Source organism: Diabrotica virgifera, chromosome 2, assembly GCF_917563875.1.
Source record: "Diabrotica virgifera virgifera chromosome 2, PGI_DIABVI_V3a".
NCBI classification, from domain to species: domain Eukaryota; kingdom Metazoa; phylum Arthropoda; class Insecta; order Coleoptera; family Chrysomelidae; genus Diabrotica; species Diabrotica virgifera.
The window spans coordinates 104,611,175-104,638,206 of NC_065444.1; the positions used below are offsets into that span (position 1 = coordinate 104,611,175).

A 27,032-nucleotide genomic window follows, 5' to 3' on the forward strand; every position below is an offset into this window, starting at 1 on the left:
ATTCCCTCTGCCTTCTACTCGCCATATATTTCACCCCTATCGTTGGTACAGCTGTTTTTCCTCCTCTTCTTTCTTCTTGATCACTACACGGATATAGTTGTGTATGCTAGTCCAACCAGTTTTATTTTCAATCATTCTCTCAATCATTTCTCGCACTGTCAAAAAATTCACACCTGTCTCTCTTTCCATTCTATTTCTTTCTACTATCCATCTGTTGCACTCTAGCATGGTATGTGTAACAGTGTCCGGGTGTCTGCAGTATAGACATTCGTCAGTGTCAGCCTTTCTAAACCTAGAGAGGTAGGCTCTAAAACACCCGTGTCCTGTGAGCACCTGCGTCAGGAAATAGTCCAGTCGCCTGTGACCACAGTCCATCCAATCCTTTAAGTTAGGAAGCAGCATCTTTGTCCACTGTGCCACATGCTCCATGTTGTTCCATTCTTGCTGCCATCTTTCAATTGACCTTTCTCTTTCCTGTCTTCTCTCGGCCATAGTAAGCTCAAGGTCTCTTCTCTCATACAGTTCTTTTCTTTCTACTACCAACACATGCAGCGGAACACATCCAGTGATGGCCCACAAGGCTGCGGCAGACACAGTCCTGTAGGCGCATGCCACTCGCAGCAGACTTGTTCTGTCCACTCGTGTAATGAGCCCCCTGTAGGCCCGTATCCCTACCGCCTCACTCCAGACTGGGGCTGCATAGAGGACGATCGACTGAACAACACCGTGCAAGGCCCTCCTCCTTTCGGATTTGGGTCCTCCAATGTTGGGCATCACCCTCCCCAACGCAGCCGCACTGTTTGCAGCCTTCCGGGTCACCGCCTGCACGTGCTCCCCCCATTTTCCATTCTGGTGCATCGTCACTCCTAGGTACTTTACGTGTTTCTTGGGTGTTAGACACGCTCCTGCACATTGTAGCTCCACACTTTGCCTGTTCCTTTTCCCCTTCAGAATGATGGCCTCGGTCTTCTCTGCCGCGAGTTTCAGTCCATGCTGTGTCATCCATTTCTTCACGACGCCGCCTGCTTTCCGTACCCGGTATTTAAGATCTGGCTCGTCCCGCGCCACTACCAGCACAGCGAGATCGTCTGCAAATGCGAAGGGAGACGTACCCTCTCCATATTCACAGTTCAGAATCCCGTCATATGCTAGATTCCATAGCGTCGGGCCCAAGACAGATCCCTGGGGAACACCTGCCGTCACATCCACGATCGTGCCTTTCTCCACCATAATTCTTCTCTCAGACAGATATTCCGCTACCACGTTCATCCGGTATCCAGGACACTCTCTCTTCTCCATTGCCTTCATTACCTCGTTCCACTGCAGCGTATTGAATGCATTCCTAACATCGAACAACAACAGGGCCGCCCAACGGTGTTCATCCCCTCTATTGCGCAATGCGTCGAATACACTCACGATTGCATCAATCGTGCTTCTCCCTTTACAGAAACCAAACTGCCTCGGGGACAAGCCTCCCGACCTCTCAATCATGCCATCGATACGTCCCCGCAGCATTCTTTCATACAGCTTACCGACGCACGGAAGAAGGCAGATGGGTCGATACTTTTCCCCAGCTTTGGGAAGCAGTACCAACTTCGATGTCCTCCAAGGCTCAGGAAAGGTCTGTGCTTCCAGCAGTGCATTCATGTGCTCCAAAAGCCACGCGGGCTCCGCCCGTCCTAGACACCTCACCGCCTCAGGTGATATCTGATCCAAACCGGGGGACCTGCGCGTCTTAAGTGCGCCCAATGCCTCGACAAGTTCATCCATGGTAAAGGGTACAGCCCGCTCAGCTTCCTCGTCTCTCCGTACACCATGCCACCTGCCCGCGGGAAAGAGCTCTCGTGTTACCTCGAGCTTCTTTTCGAGCGTCAAATTCCAACTGGAATACTTTAACGTGAAATAACCAAAAAGTAAGCACATTTCGGGGAAAATTCATTACAACTTATTTAAAGTGCTTAAAAAAAGCTTCATTTTTGTTTTATAAAAAAAATTTCTAACATCAAAATTAAACAAGTTACGCTCAAAATAAAGTTAGTCCCTTTTGGTTTTGGTAAAAAAATCGAGAAAATCACCTCCTAATTAGTATCTTAAATGAACTTAATCGTTACGACTTCACAAGTTTCTCGACTCGTGTATATATTGTTTATATGATCTGTAAGTTTCATCGGTTCAAAGTCCTTATTATTGAACGGGCTGTAGTTAAAAGGGGTTGAACGAGTCACTGATCACGAATGTATGCAAATTTAGAAACACCAAATCTTAAATTTGAATTTAAAGATTTAAATGCGTTTATCTCGAAAACGGTTGAGTTTAGGGAGATGAAAGAAGTACACCTTTTTTAAGTAAAACTAATAGGAGAATAAAAATTTTAATATCAAAATTATACAGAGTGAGGGATAAAAAAAATTGAACGTAATAAATGAGTGCTGAAAGGCGTATGTGGCGCCCTCTGGGCAATACATAATTTTCGGTAGAGAATTTAGTTTTCTCGACCCAAAAAACCGCCACATACCAAATTTGATATTGTTATCTCATACCTGTCAGGAAATATTCAATAATAAATAATAAAAAGTTTAAATTTGACACCCTGTATCTCGGTTATTATAAACTTTGTACTAAGGTAAGTTAGCGTAAATCGGCCTATTTTAACCTCAGGAACCTGAGGTTAAGTTATGGCCCATTCTTTACCAAGCACCCTGTATATTATACTTTAAAATGAATCGTTCGTTTATTGATAACTATAACAAAAAAACTAAAATCGTTTTTTATTGCAAAATGATATAAATAGTTTCTCGACTATTTCTTTGTTTTATTTCTTCAAGCAACATGTTTTACAAAATGGAACAAACATTTAAGTTATATATATATATATATATATATATATATATATATATATATATATATATATATATATATATATATATATCGGTTTTAAAACGTTCTCCTACGTCTTCCGATGCCTAGTCGCCATTCACTTCGGTCCATCCAAAGGGCTTCATCCAATTCTCTTTCTCTCATTTCTCGATTTATGCCTTCTCTCCAACTAAGGCGGGGTCTTCCTCTTTTTCGTCTACCATGAGGGGTCCACGTTAGGATTTGTTTCGGGAGTCGTTCTTCGGACATTCTTTGTACGTGTCCATACCATCTAAGCTGTTTGGTACTAATGTCATCTACTATTGTGTGTTTCACATTCATTATTTCCCTAATTCTGTTGTTGGTTACCCTTTCTAATCTTGATTTTCCTGCTGAGCGCCTCCAGAAATCCATTTCTGTTGCTTCAAGTTTTCTCTTGGACATTTAAGTTTAAATCTACAAAATGTCCAACAATATAATATCAAAGGAATACCGCTCGGCGATGGAGGGGTTATCCGAGGTTTTGGAAGGAAAACACAAAAGTTTATTAAGGGGCCTCCTAGCTTGGGTTGCCTGGGGCCTCAAGATTCTTAATCCGGCACTGACGAAGACCATTGAAAAATTTAGTTCCGGGCAGCCCAAAGCCAGTATAAACTTTTATACATAGTTTGGCCACTTCTTTGTTAAAATGATGTAACAAATATTTAACAGAAGTATATCATAGCGAAAAAGGCTAATTGCGCTAAAAGGGCGACTCTCTTTGAATTCTGTTTCTCTCCGACTTTGATTTTCGATCCTCTTTTGATTTTTCTTTTTAAAAGTTGGTTCTTTCAATTTTTGGTGAGGTGGTGAGATGGAGATGGAGAGATGGAGTGATGAAAATGTACAGATGTACAATGGGGAGGTGGAGAGATGGAGATGGAGTGATGGAAAGGTGGAGTGAAATATTTTCCATTCATCCATCACTATATTTTTCCGTCACGCCATCTCCATCTCACCACCTCTCCATTATCCATCTGCACATTTTCATCACTCCATCCTTCCATCTCCATCTCACCACCTCTCCAAAAATTCAGAGAACCAACTTTTAAGAAGAAAAATGAAAAGAGGATCGAAAATAAAAGACGGAGAGAAACAGAGTCCAAAGAGAGTCGCCTTTTTAGCGCATTTAGCCTTTTTCGAACTTTTCGATAGCCCCCCAAACTTGTCTTAAATGTCCAGGGTGAAGGAAAGCGGCACAAATTCTGGGAACCTGAAGCACAAATAGCACAAATTGCTCATACTATGCTCGACCCCCTACCCCACTTTGGGGGAGCAGTAGAAATGGACCCTGTAAATTCTCTGATTCCAAGGTGGTTTGTACCCCCTGTGGGAAGACAAAGGGGTTGAAATTGTACAGCGAAGTTAAAAAGTGCATTTCTGGATCTGATTTCTGATCGAAAATTGTGTTCAACAAATACATGTACCATTTTTTCAGTTGATAGCGTAAAACTACTCACAGATTCATCTGAGGGGGTAAGTTTGCATCCCCCGTGAAGAGTGGCTTGCAAGCCTGTTTTTCAGTTTTAAAAGGTAATTAGTTACATTTTTGACGAATTTACCAAATTTTAAATCCGCGGTGTTACTATGTGCAAGGTTTGGCTGATTTTGTGTCCTTACTCCTAGCACAGCAATCATGCTCCCCTGTTTTAAATAATGTAGAAGGATAGGGGTAGTACAACCAAAATAAGGGCGGTAAAATCCAGTACTAACGCTGTACAAACGAAATAGCCTATTTTCGGCGTTCAGATGGTAAAGAGTGCAGAGTAGAGGGGTAGCATGTCACTTGCCCCCCCCACCCCCCAACCCCAGGCCAATCTAGACGGGTAAAGGGCGGTACAAACAAAATAAGGGCGGTACACTGCGCTACTAACGCAGTACAAACGAACATACCTATCCCGGACCCCCAGATCGAAAAGGGGGGATAGCATGTTACCACCCCCTCCAGACAGATTTAAAAGGGTGGGGGCAGTACAAACGAATGAAGGGTGATACAATCCAGTACTAACGCAATACAAACGACTGAGCTTTTTTTCGACCCTCAAATCGAAAAAGGGGGCTGGTGGCATGGACCTGTATTTTGGTCTCTGACAACTAAACTGTAATATCCAATATGGTATAATGTTGTAATTTAATAAACTGAGTCAAACAATTAGGAATGCACGTCATAGATTTAATGACATCATAACCCACCAGTAAAAATTTGACGACAAACAAATTCAACAAATTTTTCCTCATATATTTGTTTTTTGCTAGCGTTTTAGGTTAAGCTGGAAAGCGCTGTTGCCGAATAAAAAACATGTATATTTCCCAAAACAGCTACCGGCTACACTGTTTCTCTTTGTCTTTAAGAGTGTGAAACAAAGATATTAACTATCTGTAATATGTGTCAGTCATGTCGTAATATAGGTTATGTATGATTTTTGTTTGTTTATTTTTTCCTTCTTTTTTTATTGCCTTTTCTTAAAACTTTACTTCTTAAAATTAACGCCTAACTAAACCTATCATACAACAAAACTATTACGAACCTAATCGACCAATCGAGGATAGGGAAGGGAAATATAATTTGAAAACAATAATTTGACATTATATTTAACCTCCAATATTATGACAGACGTCAGTTACCATTTACAATCTCTCCAAATATAATAAAGACGTCATAATAGGGCTTTTCATTCACAGTCATTTGTTTCGAGCTTCTGTCATGTGCCACATAATATTAATATATCTACGTCATACGTTATTAATATAACCAATGATAGATACCAAAGACGTATGACGTAGATATATTAATATTATGTGACACATGACAGAAGCTCGAAACAAATAACAATCGATGAAAAGCCCTATATAAACTCATCACTAATTGTACCCAATGAAATGCTCGCTGTAATAGGAATGGCATGTTAGGCATGTCAAAAAAATCTGATTATTCCCGATATGTGTATTTTTTAAATTTAGAATATGGCAACAAGGGGAAAATTACGTGCTTATTGTTTGGTTTTTCCTATAAATATATTTAAATAAAAACAAGAATGATTGTTTCGTCATGATTTAATATCGAAATAAAAAGGGAATTAACTACATAATATATGTGACTTGCCGCTCCGATGACGTAATGCTTATTCACTTCACAATAGGGACAATTTTTATTAAGTTCAACTTGGTGAATTTTTCACATATTTTAAATGGAGTCGGACATGGAGTGTCAGGTCAACAAACGCATCAGAATCCCTTATTTCCCGTCGGCCAGCGATGGTCTTTGTATGTTTCACACATATTACTTCATGCCGTTATTTACTTCCGTCCTCTCTAATATAAATTATTGTTCTTGCAACTAGGCCAAATAATACGTCAAAATATTACACAAGTATTTGCATGCGAATGAATTATTTAATATGTAGACTAATCGTATGGACAATATAAATAATGTTGTACTTATCCTTACGTAAAGACGATTCATTAATTGATAGATATTTACATGTATACAAGGTGTTTGGTTAGTATATGGAAGCTCAATATGTTAGCAACCCTACTCAAGGGCGCCCATGTAAAAAAATTTAGGGAGGGGGGCCAGACGTGAAGATGTTGCACAGTACATGTTGTATACTTTGGATAACAATATACCTATAGTTTAAAGAATCGAATTCTGTTTTGGGGGATAACTTGTCAACTGATTTATCCTGGACCTTAAGTCTTTTCTCAACATGTATTTTATTTTTAAAAAACCAGATCTATGTAACTACAGAGTTTGTTAAAAATTGTTCAATTCGATTATTCACTTCTCTTAAAATTTTCAATACTTTATTCAAATTTGCTAAAAATGTCATATGTCAACTGTCACTTGTTTTGAGGAAAGAGGAAAGCATCTAAGCGAGCACATCCTGTCTATTTCGGCTGTCAGTAATTGCCTCGTGCCTCCATTCTGCATGCTGCCAACGTACGCTTCAGATGGTAAGGTTTTTTTGACCTTACCATGATCTAAGATAAATTATTCATTAAAGACCTTTTTATTGTAGCATATCTCTGAAGATGGCTTTATAAGCCGATAGTGCTCAGCTAGGATTTATATATTTTACACACTTCAAAGTACGCTTATCCCGGTCTTTCAGTAGTCGTAAGTGTGCACAAAAACTATTTCAGGCTTTACATATGAGTATTCCATCGAAAATTTGACCCCACCCACAGTAACTCAGAAACCAAGAGTTTCTTCAGAATTAAAAAAAAATTGTCAACTTATATTGAGGGACGAATTTTCATGCAAAATTAGTCCCCCTTTCCCTGCCCCGCATCAACCACCAGTTTTTTTAAACAGCAAGTGTGGTCGAGTGGCACATCATTTGAAAGGTATTTGTTTCTCTACAGAACCTCCTAATTTTTTTTAATTTGCGGAATAACTTTAAAGATAATTTTGGATTTAACTAATTTATAATAGGTTTGTTAAGTCCAAAATTATCTTCAAACTTATTACGTACCTAAATTAAAAATAAGAAAATATGAAAAAAAAAATTTAAGAAACGCTTTTCTTTAGTTACGAGTGACTAAAATTAAAAATATTATAAAAAATCACCCAAAAAGCAAAAAATAAAATAAGTTGAAAAAATCTAACACATCCGTCAAAGAAAAGCGTGGCGCGTGTTCATCGAATAAACGGTTTTCGCCCCACGCATTTCTTTAACGAATGTGTTAGATTTTTTCAATTTATTTTATTTTTTGCTTTTTGGTTGATTTTCTTATAATATTTTTAATTTTAGTCACTCGGAACTAAAGAAAAGCGTGTCTTAAAAAAATTTTTTTCATATTTTTTTATTTTTTACTTTTTAGTCTTACACTTTTCAAACATTAAAATATATCGTCATGTTTATTAAAATATGTATAAAACATATGATGTACTAACATGAAAATTAGTCGGAATCGGCAAAAAATTTGAAACTTTATTGTTTATTAATTAAGCATAACGTAAACAATTAACGTAAAAAGTGAATATTGTTCATATCATTAGCTATGCAATCCGTAAAACCTTCAAGTTTTTACATTGTAAAAAACAAGAGAATTTAAGCGTTTTCCATTAAAATCTTTTTTTTATTTAAACAATTAATAAACATGAAAAAAAAATTTTATTGACTATTCGTGTATTGTTCCCGCGAATGCATATGTCTGCAAATTTTCATTCATTTTCATTGAAGAAAAGGCAGTAAAACTAACGTCTAAAGATTTGACGCAAACTATTGAACTAAATAACAGCGTTTAAAAAATAGAGCGTCGTTTAGAGAAAAAAATATCCTTTCAAATGATGTGGCAGTCGACCACACTTGCTATTTAAAAAAAAGTGGGGGTCGATACGGGGCAGTAGGGGGTTACATTTGACGTGTTTTTTTTTAATTTTGAAGAAGCTGTTGGTTTCTGAATTTCTGGGGGGTCAAATTTTCGTTGGAACAGACTGTATAGTTTAAATCACCCGAAAAGCTAGGGGGGGCAGGACCCCGGTAGACATACTATAATAATTAACCTTTTTTTTACTATGTAGGTACTGTCATGCCATATAGCTTAAATATGCCTACTACAATTTTCATAAACTATATTTTTACAAAGGAAAGACAGCTTTAGATTTAATTCGATTCAGGGGCCATCACCATCGGTTGACATATGTTATATGTTTCTTCTTTTTAGAGTCTTCAGAACCGTCTGTGGTGTACCCTGAAGCGAACTGAACAGGATAAAATCACGGACACTGACCTAATAACATTGGGTACATGTTTAGGTCATAATTAACACCCTTAGTACCCTTTCAGACGAATGGAACGAAAGTCTTACAATCCTGCTATTTAAGAAAGGCGACAGAAAGGACATAAAAATTACAGACCCATCTCACTGCTGTCGCAAACGTATAAACTATTCATGAGGATTATCAACAACAGGCTAACACACAAATTGGACTCGTATCAACCAGTAGAGCAGGATTCCGAAAGGGATATAGCACCACTGACCATCTTCTAACAATTAGGACACTAATAGAAAAAGCTAACGAATACCATATAGATCTGCACTTACGTACAATTGGAAGAAACCACAAAACCCATACCAATTAACAGAGGAGTGCGACAGGGAGATGTCATTTCTCCTAAACTATTTACATTAGCACTGGAAGATATTTTCAAAACAATGGAATGTACAAACATGGGAATAAACATAAATGGAAAGAAACTAAACCACCTAAGATATGCAGACGATGTAGTAGTCATAGCATCAAGTTTTGAAGAACTACAAACCATGCTAACCGAACTAGCAAATGAATCCGAACAAATAGATCTAAAAATGAATTTTGCCAAAACAAAAACAATGACAACACACACAAGACAAAATAAACGTAATACTAAATGACACCACAATAGAAGCGGTTAATGATTATTTATATTTGGGATAGATGATAAAAATAAATAAGGAAAACCAAACAGCGGAGGTAAAAAGAAGGGTCAGATATAAGATGTAAGGAATAAAAAAATACAACAATACTTAAAAACAAGAGTGTTTGACCAGTGCATACTCCCAATTCTCACATACGCATGCCAAACATGGACCTTGACCAAGGCAAACATGGATAAAATAATGAAGACACAAAGAGCCATGGAGAGAGCAATGTTAGGAGTAAAATTGACAGACAAAAAGCAAAACAACTGGGTCAGAAATAGAACAAAAGTCAAAGACGCAGGCTAAAATGGAGCTTCGCAGGTCATAACGCTAGACAAACGGACAATAGGTGGAATAGCACGATACAACAATGGAGACCATGGACAGGAAAGAGAGCAAGAGGACGACCCCAGATGAGATGGGGAGATGACATTAAAAAGATAGGAGGAACGCACTGGAAACAGAAAGCACTAAACAAAAGCGAATGGAGGAAACTGGGGGAAGCCTATGTTCAAAATTGGACGACTTAAAGGGCAAAAGAAGTACCCTTTCAGACCAAGACACCGGTGTCCGCCACCGGTTTTCAATTGCAGCAAAGCGTGAGCAACTAAAATCAGCCAGACACTCAAAAGTGGCTCGTCTGTAGTCGTCCATTTAAAACAATGCTTTGGTGCACGGTGGCGGACACTGGTGTCAGACATTAGTGTCACAGTCTGAAGGCTACTTAGGATAGCAGTAGCCCTTCAGCCATTTTTTTTAATAGAATCAACACTACTCTCAATACTACAATCATGTTAATTGTATAATTAATGTAAAATCATTCAACGGAGGTGGATTATGTAAAAAAAAAACTTTTTTAGTTAAATTTTTTATTCCTATAATATACAAAATTGGTGTCTTATATTGATAAAAATAAACACGCACATGTTTTTCTGCATAACATCATTACTATTACCTATTACTTAATACCACAGACTACCTAATCAATGACATTGAAATATCTTCGTGCAAGCGTAAATAAACATTATTAGCCACTATCTAAGTATATAATGATATGTGGTATGTCAGTAATGAATCATTTATAATGCCAAAGACGTAGCGTTTCAATTTTACATTCCATTTGTTTGGAACACCTGACTTATATCGTGAAGTAAGATTTGGATCATAATTTATTGACTATACCGTAAACATGGAAGCCAGTGTTTATAAGCATATAATTATATGCTTCTAATAAAGTCACTTCCTTCTATGTTATGACCTTATGGTCTAAGAGCTAGCAACGTTTTCGAGAAAGTATTTTAAGACAGCTGATTCTTTAATATCTTGTTCCCTATGCTTCCTTGAGCACCGTACCGGCCATTTGGCTGCTGATACAGGTTGCGTTCATTACTGCGCAGCACACCCTGTACAGGTAAAAACAAAATCAGGGTGATTGATTAGTGTGATAAAGCTTAGTAGATCCGCTATAGTAATAGATAGCAATAAAAGTTAATAACAAAAATTGTAGCCAACTTTGAGCTTCACATTACAAAATTAGTTAGAATGTTACAGGGTGTTCGATAACATAGTGGCAGACCAAACTTTTGTTTTTTTTTTTAATGGAACATTCTATATGTTATTTTATATTCGAAATCTTCTTAACTTCCCCATCACAAAAATATAAAGGTTTGTTATGTTATACAGGTTATTTACAAAGTTATAACCAATCTTCTATGAAAATCGTAATAAGTTTAGCTCCCTGTATGTTTTATTGGTGCCGTATTTTTTTGTTGATTGTCAAAATTTATAAAAATGGTTGATATTGCTAATTTTCTTTATGTCTAATACAGGGTGAGTCAAAACGCAAGTACATTATTTTCTCAGTAATTTTAAATAGAACACCCTAATTAATAACTTGCTCTGAAAAATGAAAACATCTCGAAAACTAACAAATTTAGACATAGGGAATATTATACAAAAATTAAAGTACGGTAATGGTACTTTTCGATAGTGATATAAAATAAAGGGTGTTCCATTTAAAATTTCTGATAAAAGAATGTACTTACGTTTTGACTCACCCTGTATTTGATATAAGGAAAATTAGCAATATCAACAATTCTTAAAAATTTTCACAATCAACAAAAAATATGGTACCAATAAACCATTGCTGTTGTGCTTACTTTTATTTATACAGGGAACTGATATTCATAGAAAATTGGTTATAACTTTGTAAAAGCTCTATATAACATATCAAACCTTTATATTTTTGTGATGGGGAAGTTAAGAGGATTTCGAAAATAAAATATAGGGTGTTCCATTTAAGAAAACATAAGTTTGCTCTTCCACTATGTTATGGAACACCCTGTAACATTCTAACTAATTTTTTAATGTGAAGCTCAAAGTTGGCTACAATTTTTGTAATTAACTTTTATTGCTAAGGATCTAAGTACTGAGCTTTATCACACTAATCAATCACCTTGTATATTGAATTTATTCTTATTTTAAGACGAAAAATTTTTTTGTCATTACTTCTTAAACCACAGAAATGTCTGGCAATTATAATTCATATTTCTAATAATTATATAATATAATATAATTATATTGCATATTTTCAGAACAAACACAACATTGCATATTTAAGCTAAACACGATTTATTTTGCATATTTTAAAAATAAATTATACAAAAGTTTAAAATTTTCCTCTCTTAGTTGGAATTTTATAACTCCGATATGAACGAGCTCGTTATTTATCTATCTATCGCTCATCTGGACTTTCCCATTACTACCTGAATTTAACAATTATGGGTGTTCCCAGAAAAATATTATTTTATTAGCGTAGCAAGTCGTAGGTACATAGGACATAATTTAAATTAAAACTATCAAATTGTCACTCGGGATACAAATCGGTAATTTTAGAGCTCTTGTGTAATTAAATCGGTGAGAAAAGAAAGCGGACATGTCCATAAATAGGCATTTTTGACATTTTGACAGAAATCTATTCTTTAAGTACGAAGACGCATCGTTTTGTAGCGAAACCGCATCATATCTTCGTACTAGCAATGCTTTCTCTTCTCGCCGATTCAATTATAAGTGATAATCTGAACTATACAAACTTGGTATTCTTTTTTTTTATTTCCGAAGTGGAAATCGAAACGTCAAATAAGTTTAATGTCAAACTTAAATAATTTTGTCGTACCAAAAGAAATGTAATGTTGTTCTGAAGCTATTTCCTTGTGGCATTTTTATAATTACGTATTTTTTATGGGAAATAAGCCACAATTTTACTAAAAAATGAATTTATTAACGTTTCGAAGCCCAAATCGGGTTTCGTTGTCAAAATACAAAATACAGTATTTTGTATTTTGACAACGAAACCCGATTTGGGCTTCGAAACGTTAATAAATTCATTTTTTAGTAAAATTGTGGCTTATTTCCCATAAAAAATACGTAATTAAAAGAAATGTAGTAATAGTAAGCTGAAAATTTGTTAATAGCTTTACGGTGTCTAGTCGGACAACCTTTGATGTATGGGAACACTGGAACAGGGGAAGTTTTAATTGTGGAACGTGTCATCCTGACAAGTTTATAATTGTGAAAACTTACAGGTTGTTTTTAAGTTTATTCAATAGCAAACTGTATATAATGTTTGTCCGACAAATACAGGGTTGTTGGTAACGAATGGGCCATAGCTTAACCTTAGATTCCTGAGGGTAAAATAGGTTGGTTTAAGCTAACTTACCTTAGTCCAAAAGTTGATAATAACCGAACTACAGGGTGTTAAAGTTAAACTTGTATTTTATTTATTTTTGAATATTTCCTGACAGGCATGGGACAACAACACGAAATTTGGTAAGTGGTGCTGGTACTGTCCACCCTACTAAATTAAGTTAAACAAACGTTTCTAGCTGCTACCAGAGGCGTTCGACGGGGGAACGTGAATGGTTGACCCTTCCCAAATTCTACGCCACCTACTCCTATGTAAATAACATACTCTCCATTCGTAACGATAAAGACATTAGTTTTCGAGATATTTGAAGCTAAAAACGAAGGAGCATAATACATTAATCAAAATAAGTGTGCCTTTTCATGTTTAACTTCAAATATCTCGCAAACTAATGACTTTATCGTTACGAATGAAGAGTATATTATTTGCATAGAAAGTATTGGAGAATCTAAAAATTATGCAAAAATAGCAGTTTCATCAGTGGCGTAGAATTTGGGAAGGGTTACCATTCACTTTCCCCTGTCGTACGCCTCTGGTAGTAGCCAGAAACGATTATTTAACATAATTTAGTAGGGTGTACAGTACCTACACTTTCTGCTAAGTATCATAAGGATATGTTAAATAGTTTTATAGTACCGGGCACACGTAGTTCCTAAAGTTTTAAATAAAGAATAAAATCATTTAAAAAAAAGAATACTTAAAAAAAATATCCCTACTAAATTATGTTAAATAATCGTTTCTGGCTACTACCAGGGGCGTACGACAGGGGAAAGTGAATGGTTGACCTTCCCAAATTCTACGCCAATGGTGAAACTGTTATTTTAGCATAATCTTTAGATTCTCCAATACTTTTTGTCCAAATAGTATATTCTTAATTCGTATCGTTAAAGTTATTGGTTTTCGAGATATTTGAAGTTAAAAATGAAAACGCACACTTATTTTGATTAATGTATTATGCTCCTTCGTTTTTAACTTCAATTATCTCGAAAACTAATGGCTTTATCGTTACGAATGAAGAGTATGTTATTTACATAGAAAGTACAGTGGAACCCCGATAAGTCGGCCCCCGATAACCCGGAAGTCCGGCTAACCCGGACCGATTTTCATCAGATAAACATTTTGATTTTCAATATTTTGTATTTTTCAATTTAATTGTGGCTTATTTCCCATCAAAATAGTTAATTATCAGACAAACCTTTCAACAATAAAAATGTATGTAATATAATATTTGAGACATAATGTGTATGTGTGTAATTTGAACTATACGATATTAAAAATGACTCATAGCACACGCCGCAGAAACAACAGCCACCTGTCTGTAAATAGAGAGTAAACTCTATTCCTTTTTATTTCAAACTGTCTTAGTATTGTTTAGGAAAGACTATTTAAAAAATTCTTTTATAAACAATGGTCTTTAGTTTTCACTGTTCTTAAATAATATTCATCGTTGTGACTGTATTGTGTGTCTTGTATTGTTCGCTTCCGTTTGCTTACGTTTGTGTTTGGTATTTTTTTAGTAATTTTAATGAGTAGGTACTGTGCATATTTATAAATATGTTTCATGTTATTTCAATTCTAACGGAGTTTATCTGTAAGTATACCGTATTTTATTAATTTTTACCATATTCTCCGGCTATCTTGGATTTTCGATAACCCGGATCGGCCGCGGTTCCGATTAATCCGAGTTATCGAGGTTCCACTGTATTGGAGAATCAAAAAATTTCACTAAAATAGCAATTCTGCCAGTGGCGTAGAATTTGGAAAGGATCAACCATTCACGTTCCCCCGTCGTACGCCTCTGGTAGTAGCCAGAAACGTTTGTTTAACATAATTTAGTAGGATATACAGTAGCAGCACCACTTACCAAATTTCGTGTTGTTGTCAAATGCCTGTCAGGAGATATTCAAAAATAAATAAAATAAAAGTTTAACTTTGACACCCTGCATTTCGGTTATTATCAACTTTTGTACAAAAGTAAGTTAGCTTAAATCGACCTATTTTAACCTCAGGAATCTAGGTTAAGCTATGGCCCATTCTTTACCAAACACCCTGTATGTTGGGCATTTTAATAAGCCCGACACGTAGAACATGTTAAATGACAGGAATTATGTTGATGGTAAATAGCAGTATGATTTTTGCATGAGAGTTTAATGAAAGAGTAACAAATCAATTGGAAGTTCGATCCGACAAAATACATGGGACGTTTTCGTAGTCTGGATGTTCAAAACCTGTAACCTGTTCCACAATTAAAACTTCCCCTGTTCCAGTGTTCCTATACATATACATCAAAGTTTGTCCGACCGTTAAGCTATTTTTTAGCTCGCTATTAATAAACTTTTTTTGGTATGCGGGATCCAAGCCTATTATTATATATTCCTGATTAAAAGAGTAAACTGTATTATAATAATAATAAATCCTGCAACAACATAAATATCTAGAATAACTTTACTGACATATTATATTTTCGTTTTCTTTTCAGCTGGTGTAAAAATAACGCTGCTTCTGTCCCTCATCATATATCTCGCCATGCTCATCATTGGTATTCTAGGTGTTCACCACTGCCCCGTCGAAGAAAACATACCCCTCTTCCTCATAGCTACAGGTAAGTTATATATTAAAGTCATATCCGTCAGGTGTTTGAATAGATTGTTCTAGGAGAATATGATTATGCTATAGATACATTATACTGGGTGTCCCAAAATTCAGGCAAGACTTGAATTTGGTGCCATTTGTACAGTAAAGTGTTGGCAACAACAAAAAGACAGTTTGTCAGCCGACAATTTAGGGTTAGTAAAAGTGAAGCGTTACACGAGGGTAAAAGGTATTTTCATTGTTGAACAATATTTTTAAACTAATGAAAGTTTGACGGCCACAATTCAAACATTTTTTACAAAAGATGGTCAGAATATTGATTTAACTTCGTAAACTGTGAAGAAAGTACTGGATACTGGATAGAAGAAAGAACTGGATCAACTGGTAATACATTAGTCGTCCAAAGACAAAGTCGATATCGAAGCAACGTGTAAGAGTGTTGGTGAAATAGATCAATCAAGTTAGTAAAAAATAAGCCGTTTTTCGACATAAGGGAAAAGACGAGGTTTGACAGTTGAAATGTGTAGTAGGAGATATTACAAAAAGACTACTATCTTGGGATTCGTCAATTTTTTAGTGGAACGATTTTTAAATAAACAATCAAAACGTCAAACTTAGTTTTGTGCTCATAACTTAAAAACTTGTTTATTTAGAGATTTGACGTCCACAGGTAACTTTTTCAGAAAAAAAGATATTTCGAATAAGATACGCTACATGAAAATCGGTTCATAAACAAAAAAGTTATTGCAAAACGGACGACAAAATCGCTATTTTTGAATATTGTTAATAACAATTTTATTGTTTATTAAAATATGTTTAAATATACCTAAACTTGAGGGCATTACGGTGTGTGAATGGTGTGCAAAAAATGGTCCAGATCTGTATAAATAGTTTTTGCAGAATTGAATTTGTTTATAAAATTTTTTGAAAAACGAGCTAATTTCTGAGGCTGGTCCAGTTAATTTGACTGAATGTATCTTAATAATCCTGGGCTCATTTGCTTCGTTAAGATGTATACTAACAGCCTATGAAAAAAAAAGTAAAAAAAAATACATGTACGTACACAAAATTATTTGTTAATAAATAGCAGTTTTTGAGCTTATAAACAATTACAATAATTTCCTAGAAATTAGATCAAATTAAATGGCAATAAAAAATACGGAAAGTTGATTAAAATACACAACTTCTAAAAAAAATTTTAGGTCCTACGCCCCTTGGGGTCTGAGATGGTCCCCTTTTTTGGAAAAATAACTGTTACGTTAATTAACAACACTAAGAGCTGAAATTAACCAATCTTTTATAAGAAAAGTCAGTGTTTTTAACAAAGTTTTAGCAAGAAAAAATGTTAAAAATTGTTTAAACAGGAGTGTTATAAACAAAGAGTATTTTGCGTTCCGACTAAAGTAAAAAAAATAGTGGGCGTAGCCGAATGAGAAGAAATTCGCACACTACCATTCGCTAGACCGTTGCAGATCATTTTTAACATTGACAGTATATCGGATTTGAAACTTAACATTATATATATTTTGGTAGAAACTTGAATTTTATGAATATTATTCTGTTGCACATTTATTTAGTAGAATTATATTTTAAATAAATGAATTTAAAAAATAACAATAAAAAAGCCACTTCAAAAAGTTTTATACATCCCATTAGCTGCTTTGTTTTGGATAATTTTGCAATGAAAATAAGATAAATGTTATTATTTTAATGTGGTACCATAGATAATATATTAGTAAACTTGGTACAGTAGATCCCGATAGGTATAGGCCATTCTTTCCGGGCGCTCTATTTTGAATCCGTGTATAGTCCAGGCTGTATCGTGGACCCCGTTAGGTTAATTATTCCGATTCGTATTTTTTGCGCAAACTTACTAAAAAAAAGTTCCTTATAACAAATCCAGGGGTACCAAGAGGTACCGCGGTCGAAAAATTGTTTAAACAATTTTTGTCAGATTTCATTAGTTTCATGTTTACTTATAAAATTTGGGTGACAAACTGTTTAGTTTATAATTTTAATCAAAGCAGCATTAAAACATAGGTCATGAAGAAGTTTTCTGGAAAATTTTAAGACAAAATATGCAACAGGAAAAAAGTTACACAACCTTATCGACGAGTGGCACTCCCCCAAAAAACGCTCATTTCTCGAGATACTAACCACGGTATGGTGAATGGCTAATTTTGGCTTTACTTTATGTTTTCGATGGTGCTGATAACGAAAATGGAATTATTTTGAATTTTAGATGGGGAAACATTGTCAAAATCGCAATTTTACCCTAAAAATAAAAAAAATAATAAAATCACGTTTTTCTTAAAATTAAAAGTTACACCATTTTTTTTTCTATAAAACATTTTGTTCCTTGTACTCCAGATTTTAACATAAACTTGATTAAACAGCTAAATTTCAAATTTTGTCACTCAGCTTTTGCGATTAAACTTTGCAATTCAAAAATCTACACCTTTTACTTCAAACAATTCATAACTTTTTTTATAGTAAGACAGAAAGATTGAAGCAGGTCCCATTGTCTTCAGAAAGGTGAGAAATATATACTATAAAAATTTCAGAAAAAAATATTAAAATGGAACTGAGTTGTAGCGAGTTGAACGCAAAAAAAAAACGTGATTTTATTTTATTTTTTTTTTATTTTTAGGGTAAAACTGCGATTTTGACAATGTTTCCCCACGCAAAATTCAAAACAACCCTAATTCTCGTTTTCATCACCAACAAAATTATAAAGTATGACCAAAATTGACCACACCGTGATCAGTATCTCGAGAAATAAGCTTTTTTTGGAGTGTGTCGCTCGTCTATAAAGTCACATAACATTTTTCCTATTGCATATTTTGAATTAATTTTTTGGAAAACTTTTTAATGAATCATATTTTATTGCTGTGTTGATTAAAATTGTAAACTAAAAAGTTTTCACTCAACTTTTTAAAGTAAACATGAAACTAACGAAATCTGACGACAAAATGTTTAAAAACTAACAACTTATCTTTTAATGTGTTTAATCATTTTGGACAAATCTCATTGTTATCTAAATGCTTCAAAGATGACACAGTAAAATTTTCAAAAGGAAATATTTACAGCGACCAAAAATACAGCGAGGTAAAGTTGAAAAATCATCAAAGTTTATTTTTCGCATTTTTGCATAAAATTCTAGAAAAAAATATACTCCATATTCGGATTCAGTGACCTCGAGAACATAAGGAATGACCAAAATTTGTCATTCAACGTAAAGTTGATTTTTGTGGTCAGTATAACGTAATTTTAGGGGTTGCTGGCGCTCGCCAGTCGTGCCCACGATTCAGTCAGTCGACTACGCCCGCTATTTTTGTCTTTAGTTCAGAACGCAAAATACTCTTTGTTTATAACACTCCTGTTTAAACAACTTTTAACATTTTCTCTTGCTAAGAACTTTGTTAAAAACAATGACTTTTCTTAAAAAAGATTGGTTAATTTCAGCTCTTATTGTTGTTAATTAACGTAACAGTGATTTGTTCAAAAAAGGGGACCATCTCAGACCCCAAGGGTCGTAGGACCTAAAAATTTGTTTTCGAAGTTGTCTATTTTATCCAGCTTTCCGTATTTTTTATTGCCCTTTAATTTGATCTAATTTCTACGAAATTATTTTAATTGTTTTTAAGCTTAAAAACTGCTATTTATTAACAAATAATTTTGTGTACGTTCATGTAATTTTTTTACTTTTTTTTTTCATAGGCTGTTAGTATATATCTTTACGAAGGAAATGAACCCCGGATTATTGAGATACATTCATCCAAATTAACTGGACCAGCCTCAGAAATTAGCTCGTTTTTGAAAAAATTTTATAACCAAATTCAATTTTGCAAAAATTATTTAACAGATCTGGACCATTTTTTGCACACCATTCACACACCGTAATGCCCTCAAGTTTAGGTACTTTTAAACATATTTTAATAATCAATAAAATTGTTATTAACAATATTCGAAAACAGCGATTTTGTCGTCTGTTTTGCAATAACTTTTTTGTTTATTAACCGATTTTCATTTAGCGTATCTCATTCGATGTATCTTTTTTTTCTGAAAAAGATATCTGTGGACGTCAAATCTCTAAATAAACAAGTTTTTAAGTTATGAGCAAAAAACTAAGTTTGACGTTTTGATTGTTTATTTAAAAACTGTTCCACTAAAAAATTGATGAATCCCAAGATGGTAGTCTTTTTGTAATATCTCGTACTACACATTTCAACTGTCATACCTCGTCTTTTCCGTTATGTCTATTAAAAACCTAACTTGATTGGCCTAAAAGTCCAGATCCAGAAACATCATTTCAGCGTCGTGAACAAGAATTTCAAATTCCAAAAAGCTCTGTATGGCATATACTTACTCACTAAAGATATATCTCAGTGCTTCTAAAGATCAATTGACACAAGAACTGACGCCTAGCGAAGAGAGTTCGTTGAATGGATTATTGAACATCAACAAGTGGATGCTGTTTTTTTAAACAAAATCATCCTAAGCGATGAAGCACACTTTTATCTTGATGGCTTGGTTAATCGCCAAAATTGCCGAATTTGGGGTTCTGAGAATTCACATGTAACTCTCGACAATAAATACATCTACGGCATATCAGTGTTTGGTCAGGATTTTGGGCTAGAGGCATCATTATACCGTATTTCTTTGAAAATTAGGCTGATCAAACAGTGACTGTTACTGGTGCTGGATATCACAACATAATAACTGATTTACTTATAAACCACCCAAATGGGCAACTCCTAATGAAGTAAAAGGTCTAATAAAAAACCTCAATAAAAAGAAGTCGCCTGGACATGATCTGATAACGGCCAATATATTAAATAACCTATCTAGAAAAGGAATAGTAAGTCTAACACAGATCATTAACTCAATACTAAGAACAGGCTACGTTCCTGCACAATGGAAGTTAGCAGAAATCATAACGATTCCAAAACCAGGCAAACCTCCACAGGAGCTTACATCCTACCGACCCATTAGCCTATTATCAGTTATGTCCAAAGTTGCAGAGAAAATCATTGCAAGTAGACTAATTATTGATATTCAGACAAACAATATTATACCAAATCATCAGTTCGGTTTTCGCCAAAACACGGCACAACTGAACAAGTGCATAGGGTGGTAGAAAAGATACAAACAGCCTTCCAGGAAAAGAGCTATTGCAATGCCATTTTCCTGGATGTAAGTCAAGCATTTGACAAGGTCTGGCACCCAGTATTGTTATTCAAACTGAAGAAAGACATCTCTCAGCCGCTATATACAATACTAAAATCATATCTCGAAGAAAGGCTATTTTACACAAGATACGAAGAAAGTGTGTCTGAAATACACAACATAATGCTGGGTTCCCGCAAGGCAGTGTCTTGGGGCCAATTCTCTACACAATCTTTACAGCTGATTTCCCAACTGGAGAAGAATCTACAATCGCAACATTCGCAGATGACACTGCAATTCTGGTAAAAAAAAACCCAGATCCCATACAGGCAGCTGAAATATTGCAACAAAACATACATCTAGTTGAAATATGGGCTAAGAAATGGAAGATAAAGATCAACGAAGCAAAATCAGTTAACGTAGTATTCACTAAATGTCACAAAGAAACACCGAATATCCTAATGCATAACAAGAATATTCCTAAAAATGATACTGTAAAATATCTCGGATTACACCTTGACAAGGGGCTATCATGGAGAACACACATCTGGACGAAGAGGAAGCAATTAGGAATAAAATACAAAAAACACTACTGGTTACTCGCCCGAAAACCCACCTTATCTCTATCTAACAAAATATTAGTGTATAAAGCAATCATCCGGCCCATCTGGACATACGGGATTGAACTGTGGGGAACTGCAGCAGACAGCAACCTAGCAATACTGGAGCGGTTTCAATCCAAGGTTCTTCGTGCTATCACAAATGCACCGTGGTTCATTCCAAATGCAGACATTTACAGGGACTTGAAGATTGAGACAGTGAAGCAGATGATCATCAAATGCAGCGATAAATATTTCAAACGACTGGAAAAGCACCTCAACGAATTAGCAGTGAATTTATTGGACAACTCTACACAACTAAATAGACTGAAAATTAGAACTCCTCTTGACTTGCCTTAGAACATAAGTGTCTTAAAGTGTTTTAAGGTTTTAAGTGAAAGTAAGTGATTTAGTGTAGTTATTAGTAACAAACCTACTAGGAGTTGATAGTCATTGGACTAAAACTCCTCTCACATTTGTTCGTTCAACAAAAATGCTTAGTGTTACTTTTTTTGTGATGTAACAGATTGTATTTAAAAACAAATAAAAAAAAGTGCTTATAAAGATCAATTATTGACACAAGAACTGACGCCTAGCGATGATTGTTGAACATCAACAAGTGGATGCTGATTTTTTAAGCAAAATCATCCTAAGCGGTGAAGCACATTTTTATCTTGATGGCTTGGTTAATCGCCAAAATTGCCGAATTTGGGGTTCTGAGAATTCACATGTAACTCTCGACAATAAATACATCTACGGCATGTCAGTGTTTGGTCAGGATTTTGGGCTAGAGGCATCATTATACCGTATTTCTTTGAAAATTAGGCTGATCAAACAGTGACTGTTATTGGTGCTGGATATCACAACATAATAACTGAGTTCTTTCTGCCTAAATTGGATGATATGGATGTGGACGATATGAGGTTTTAACAAGACAGACGGTGCCACATGCCATACAGCCCATGAAACAATTATATGACTGCATGAGACATTTCCTGGTTGTGAGCTTTCTCGTATTTTCTTCTTCTTCGGGTGCATGTCCGTTTATCGAACGTTAGCGATCATGTTGGCTATCATAACTTTATTCGCAGCAGTTCTGAAGAGCGATTCCGAAGTGTGACCAAACCATTATTGCCTCAAATTTCTTAACCAAGATGTTCTTCTTCTTCCTCGACTTCTTCTGCCTATTATTTTACCCTGCATAATTAGATGTAGAATGCTATATTTTTCCGGATGTCTACAAACATGCGCAAAATACGAGTTTTCTAGACTTTATCATTTTTACCAGTTCTCTGCCTTTCTTCATCCTGCTCAGAATAATGTCATTACGCACCCTGTCCATCCAGCTTACTCTCAGCATTCTTCGATAGCACCATAATTCAAAGGATTCAACCATCTTAAGCATTCTTCCTGTTAAGGTCCATGACTCAACTCCGTAGAGAAGAACGGAAAACACGTAACCCTTTAAAATTCTTGTCCTAAGACTCAAATTTATGTCATGACCGCATAGAATTTCCTTGTAACGGAAAAATGCTGATTTGGCTTGAGCAATTCTGCAACGTATTTCGTTGGATGGATCCCAATTATCAGTGATTCTGCTTCCCAAGTATGTTATAGCTTCAACTCTCTTAAGTTGTACATCATTAACGTGAATTCCAGCATCGATGACACATTATCCTTACTGACGACCATATATTTTGTTTTTTTTTATGTTAAGGTGGGGACCATAATTACTGCACTGTGCTAACACAGAATTCAATAGATATTGTAATTCGGTATCACTACTGGCAATCAGTATAGTGCCGTCTGCATATCGGAGATTATTTATCAGTTTCCCGTTTATCACAACTCCACCTTGTGTAGTACTGAGTGCCTCTTCAAACATCTTTTCTGAATAAATGTTAAAAATTAATGGTGAAAGAATACATCCCTGTCTTACTCCACGTTGAATTTGAATCTCTTCTGTGTGATCACCGTCTACTCTAACTGTGGCTTTTTGATTCCAGTACAAGTTAGCAATGATTTTTAGATCTTTATCGTCAATATTAGTTGACCTTAGAACATCTAACAACTTAGTATATGATACTTTGTCAAATGCTTTTTCGAAATCAAGAAATCATAGGTACACATCAGCATTTACATCTCTACTCCTTTGTACTAATACCTGCAACCCAAACAGGGCCTCTCGTGTACCTAGTCCATTTCTAAAGCCAAATTGAGTTTCGCCCAAATGTTCTTCGATTCTTTTATATATTCTCGCATGGATCACACGCAGAAAGACCTTAAGTACGTGGCTCATTAGGCTAATGGTTCGATGATCATGACATTATTTTGCCTTCGCTTTCTTGGGAATTGGTATAAAAGTAGATTTCCGCCAATCATGTGGTAAGTAACCATGATTATATATAGCATTAAACAAGTCAACCAGTACTTTACTTCCGCAATCTCCTAGTAGCTTTAGAACTTCTGTGGGTATTTCATCAGGTCCCATGGCCTTCTTTGATTTTGACAAGCGTATAGCATCTTCCACTTCGCTTTTAGTTATAGGTGGTCCACTATTCGCGTCCGTTATGTTATGTTGTATTGGTCGATCATCCTGAAAAAGATCCTCAATGTATTTCCTCCATCGGTGCAGTTTTTGTTTGGTGTCAAACAATAGATTTCCATTTGAATCAGCTATCGCACGACTACTTATATTTCCACACTTTGCTAATTATTTTACCTTCTTATGCATGTTGAAAGAATCATATTTTCTTTCATACTCCTCGATTTCGCTACATTCTTGGGAGAACCATTGCGCTTTAGCACTCCTTATTTTCCTTCTTATTTCAGTGTACAATAACTTATACTGGTCTTTATTGCGATTTCTGTGTAGTCTTCTTCTTTCCATCAAATCGAGAATTTCCTGCGTCATCCATCTTTGTTTTGGTTCAGCTTTCACCGTCTCCAATTTCCCTTTTATATGAGTCTGAATGGTATCTCTTATATTTGTCCATATTTTTTCGATTCGATCTTCTGGTGATACTTCAGTGATACTTTCGATGTTTTCCATTTCTCTTTCCAAGTCTGTTACAAATATATGCTTAACGTTTGGCTCTTTAAGCGCTTCTAGATTCATTTTAGGTTTTGGCTTTTTCCTAAATATGTGTTTTAATCTTACAGTCATCTTAGCCAAAAGTAAATTGTGATCTGATGGCACATCCGCGCCTGGATAGGTTTTGACTGACGTTATATTATTTCTGAATCGTTGATTGACCGCTATGTAGTCTATCTGGTTACGGACAATATTACCAACTGCATCTTCTGGCGCTTTCCACGTATATAGGCGACGCTTAGGTAATTTGAAGAAAGTATTCATTACACATAACTTGTTTTCGGTACAGAACTCTACGAAATGCTCTCCTCTATCATTCCTGTTGCCTAGACCATACTTCCCTACAGTGTCTTCTTCTTCTCCACTGCCTACTTTGGCATTTAAGTCTCCCATTAGGATAGTTATCTCATTGTTCTTTATCTGTTTTATAGCCTTGTCTAAGTCTGTGTAGAACGTCTCTATCTCTTCTTCATCACACATCGATGTTGGCGCATACACTTGAATTAAATTGATGTTTATTGGTGTCGAATGGAATCGCATCACTATAATTCTCTCTGATATTGGTATCCAATCCATGAGTGATTTGCTAACATCTTTAGTAATAATGATCTCTACTCCGTGCCTATGATTGTTGCTGTCTTCTCCAGAGTAGCAAACACGATGTTCATCTATTGCGCATTCACCCTGTCGAGGCCAACGCATTTCGCTGATGCCTAAGATTGAAATTTTTAGCCTCTTCATTTCCTTGATGGTATTGTGTACGTTTCCTGCTTCAATCATGCTACGCACATTCCAGGTACCTATTCGTTTTTCTTCATCTCCTTTAAGTTTGACAATAGCTGGCCGGGAGATTCTTCGCACCCCTGCCCCATCTAAGGGGCGCCCGTATTTGGGGCCGTTTATTTTTGCAGCCATTATCATGATTGTCCTGGGAGAGTTAATAGTGTAGTAGTTCTCCTTTGCTTTCTACACGCTGTGTAAACGCCGTTTCCATGGCTACCATTGCACCGTTTACTATCCGGTACATTGCCGTTTCAGCATTTTTTATACTTTCGCCAATGTTCGGTTCTGATACAGCCAGCTGCCGCCAATCAGTGTGATCCTATATTAACCCTAGAACCTGAGTTGCCCCTTCCGCCCTTCACACCGGCTCAAGATACTCCTTTCCGCTGCGTCAGCCGTTGAGGTCTTCACCCGTAACTCTGGGCAGGGGGTTACGTTATACCCCGCAACACTGGGTCCTTAGCAGAACTTAGTCACCGACTTATAGTCAGGTCCACCCCCGCGACTTGAACGCGCCTGCTAAGATTTACCTAAGTGGGTTCAGAGAAAGAGTCTCTGGTTCCCCTTAGGCCGGGTTAATGCTTATGTTTGAGTCCACAAGCAAAGGCTTGTGGACTTTCTCGCATCAGTGATCAGAATTGGCCCCCTTGATTGTAAGATACTCCATTGGATTTCCTTTAATGAACTTATTTGATAAATAGGGATAGGGATAAATATTTGGGGAGACCACGAAAACGATGGAACGACAACTTACTAGAGGCACATTGAAAAAACAGACAGAGTCATGTCTATACAAAAAGAAGAAGAAAAAGAACTTATTTGAAGTCAAAGGTCTAAGTCCTATGCCAACAAGCCGACAACCACTCGTGCATTGAAGGAAAGGAAATTCAACGCGACGTCAACGAAATTCAGCCACATTTATGCAAATTGATCATGGAAAATTGGGACAAAAAGTGCGTCCATGCCAGCAAAGCGATGGATGACATTTGCCTGATCTGATACATACATACCTAACCCTATCGTATGGACTCTATGATTCATAAAAGATACAATCGGACGAAAAAACAGTGTTTTCTATTAAACTCAAATCTTGCGTAAATTTTGGGATACGTATTTATAAAAATTATGTATCTTATATGGGTTTAGGTGTTAATCAGTCTATGTCGGTACAGAAGCCAACACTATTTGTTAGTGATATTGCCAATTTTTTTGTTGTGGGTCGGGTTCAAATAGAGCGTCAAACGGCGATACTTACATTGACCACTAAATAAAACAAAGTAGCGAAAATTTTCCGACGTCCATCAGATGTAGATATGCTAGAATTTTAAGTGGATCAGGAATCATTTCTGTTGATTGCTAAATAATCGTATTGTTTACAAGTTATTTACAGCGAAGATAATGAACTTTTTCTGATAGCGAAGGCAATTACAACTTCTCTAACAAATAAAATAGATGTCACAAAAGTTAAAGAACATATTCAGTATTTTTAATCTTATTAGAATCATTATATCTGTTACAGAAAAAATGTAAATAAGAAAATTTCGAAAAAAAATAAGGTAAAAATACAGTTACTTATTTTTTGCCCAACTTTGCAGATCATTTAACTGCTGTGTAATTGCATAAAATATATTAAATAATATCTGATCATTTCATTTTCAACCATCGACAAAAATGTAATGTGCAGACATAAGAAATCGATAGTAATAAACATAGTTCACTTTTCATCTTTTTTTAAGAATAGGTAATTTAACCTCGTGTAGGTACCTAATCACATTATCAGCCTTCACAT

General features: G+C 35.6%; 1 protein-coding gene across 3 annotated transcripts in view; it reads left to right on the forward strand.

The window, feature by feature from the left end:
- The window catches only part of LOC114335705 (transmembrane protein 272), a 140,757-nt gene that overhangs the window by 33,520 nt on the left and 80,205 nt on the right, over nucleotides 1-27,032 (forward strand). For all 3 annotated transcript variants that reach the window (XM_028285987.2, XM_028285988.2, XM_028285985.2), the window contains exon 2: nucleotides 15,486-15,608. In XM_028285987.2, coding sequence (XP_028141788.1) covers nucleotides 15,486-15,608 — 123 coding nt within the window. The remainder of the gene's footprint in view (nucleotides 1-15,485; nucleotides 15,609-27,032) is intronic.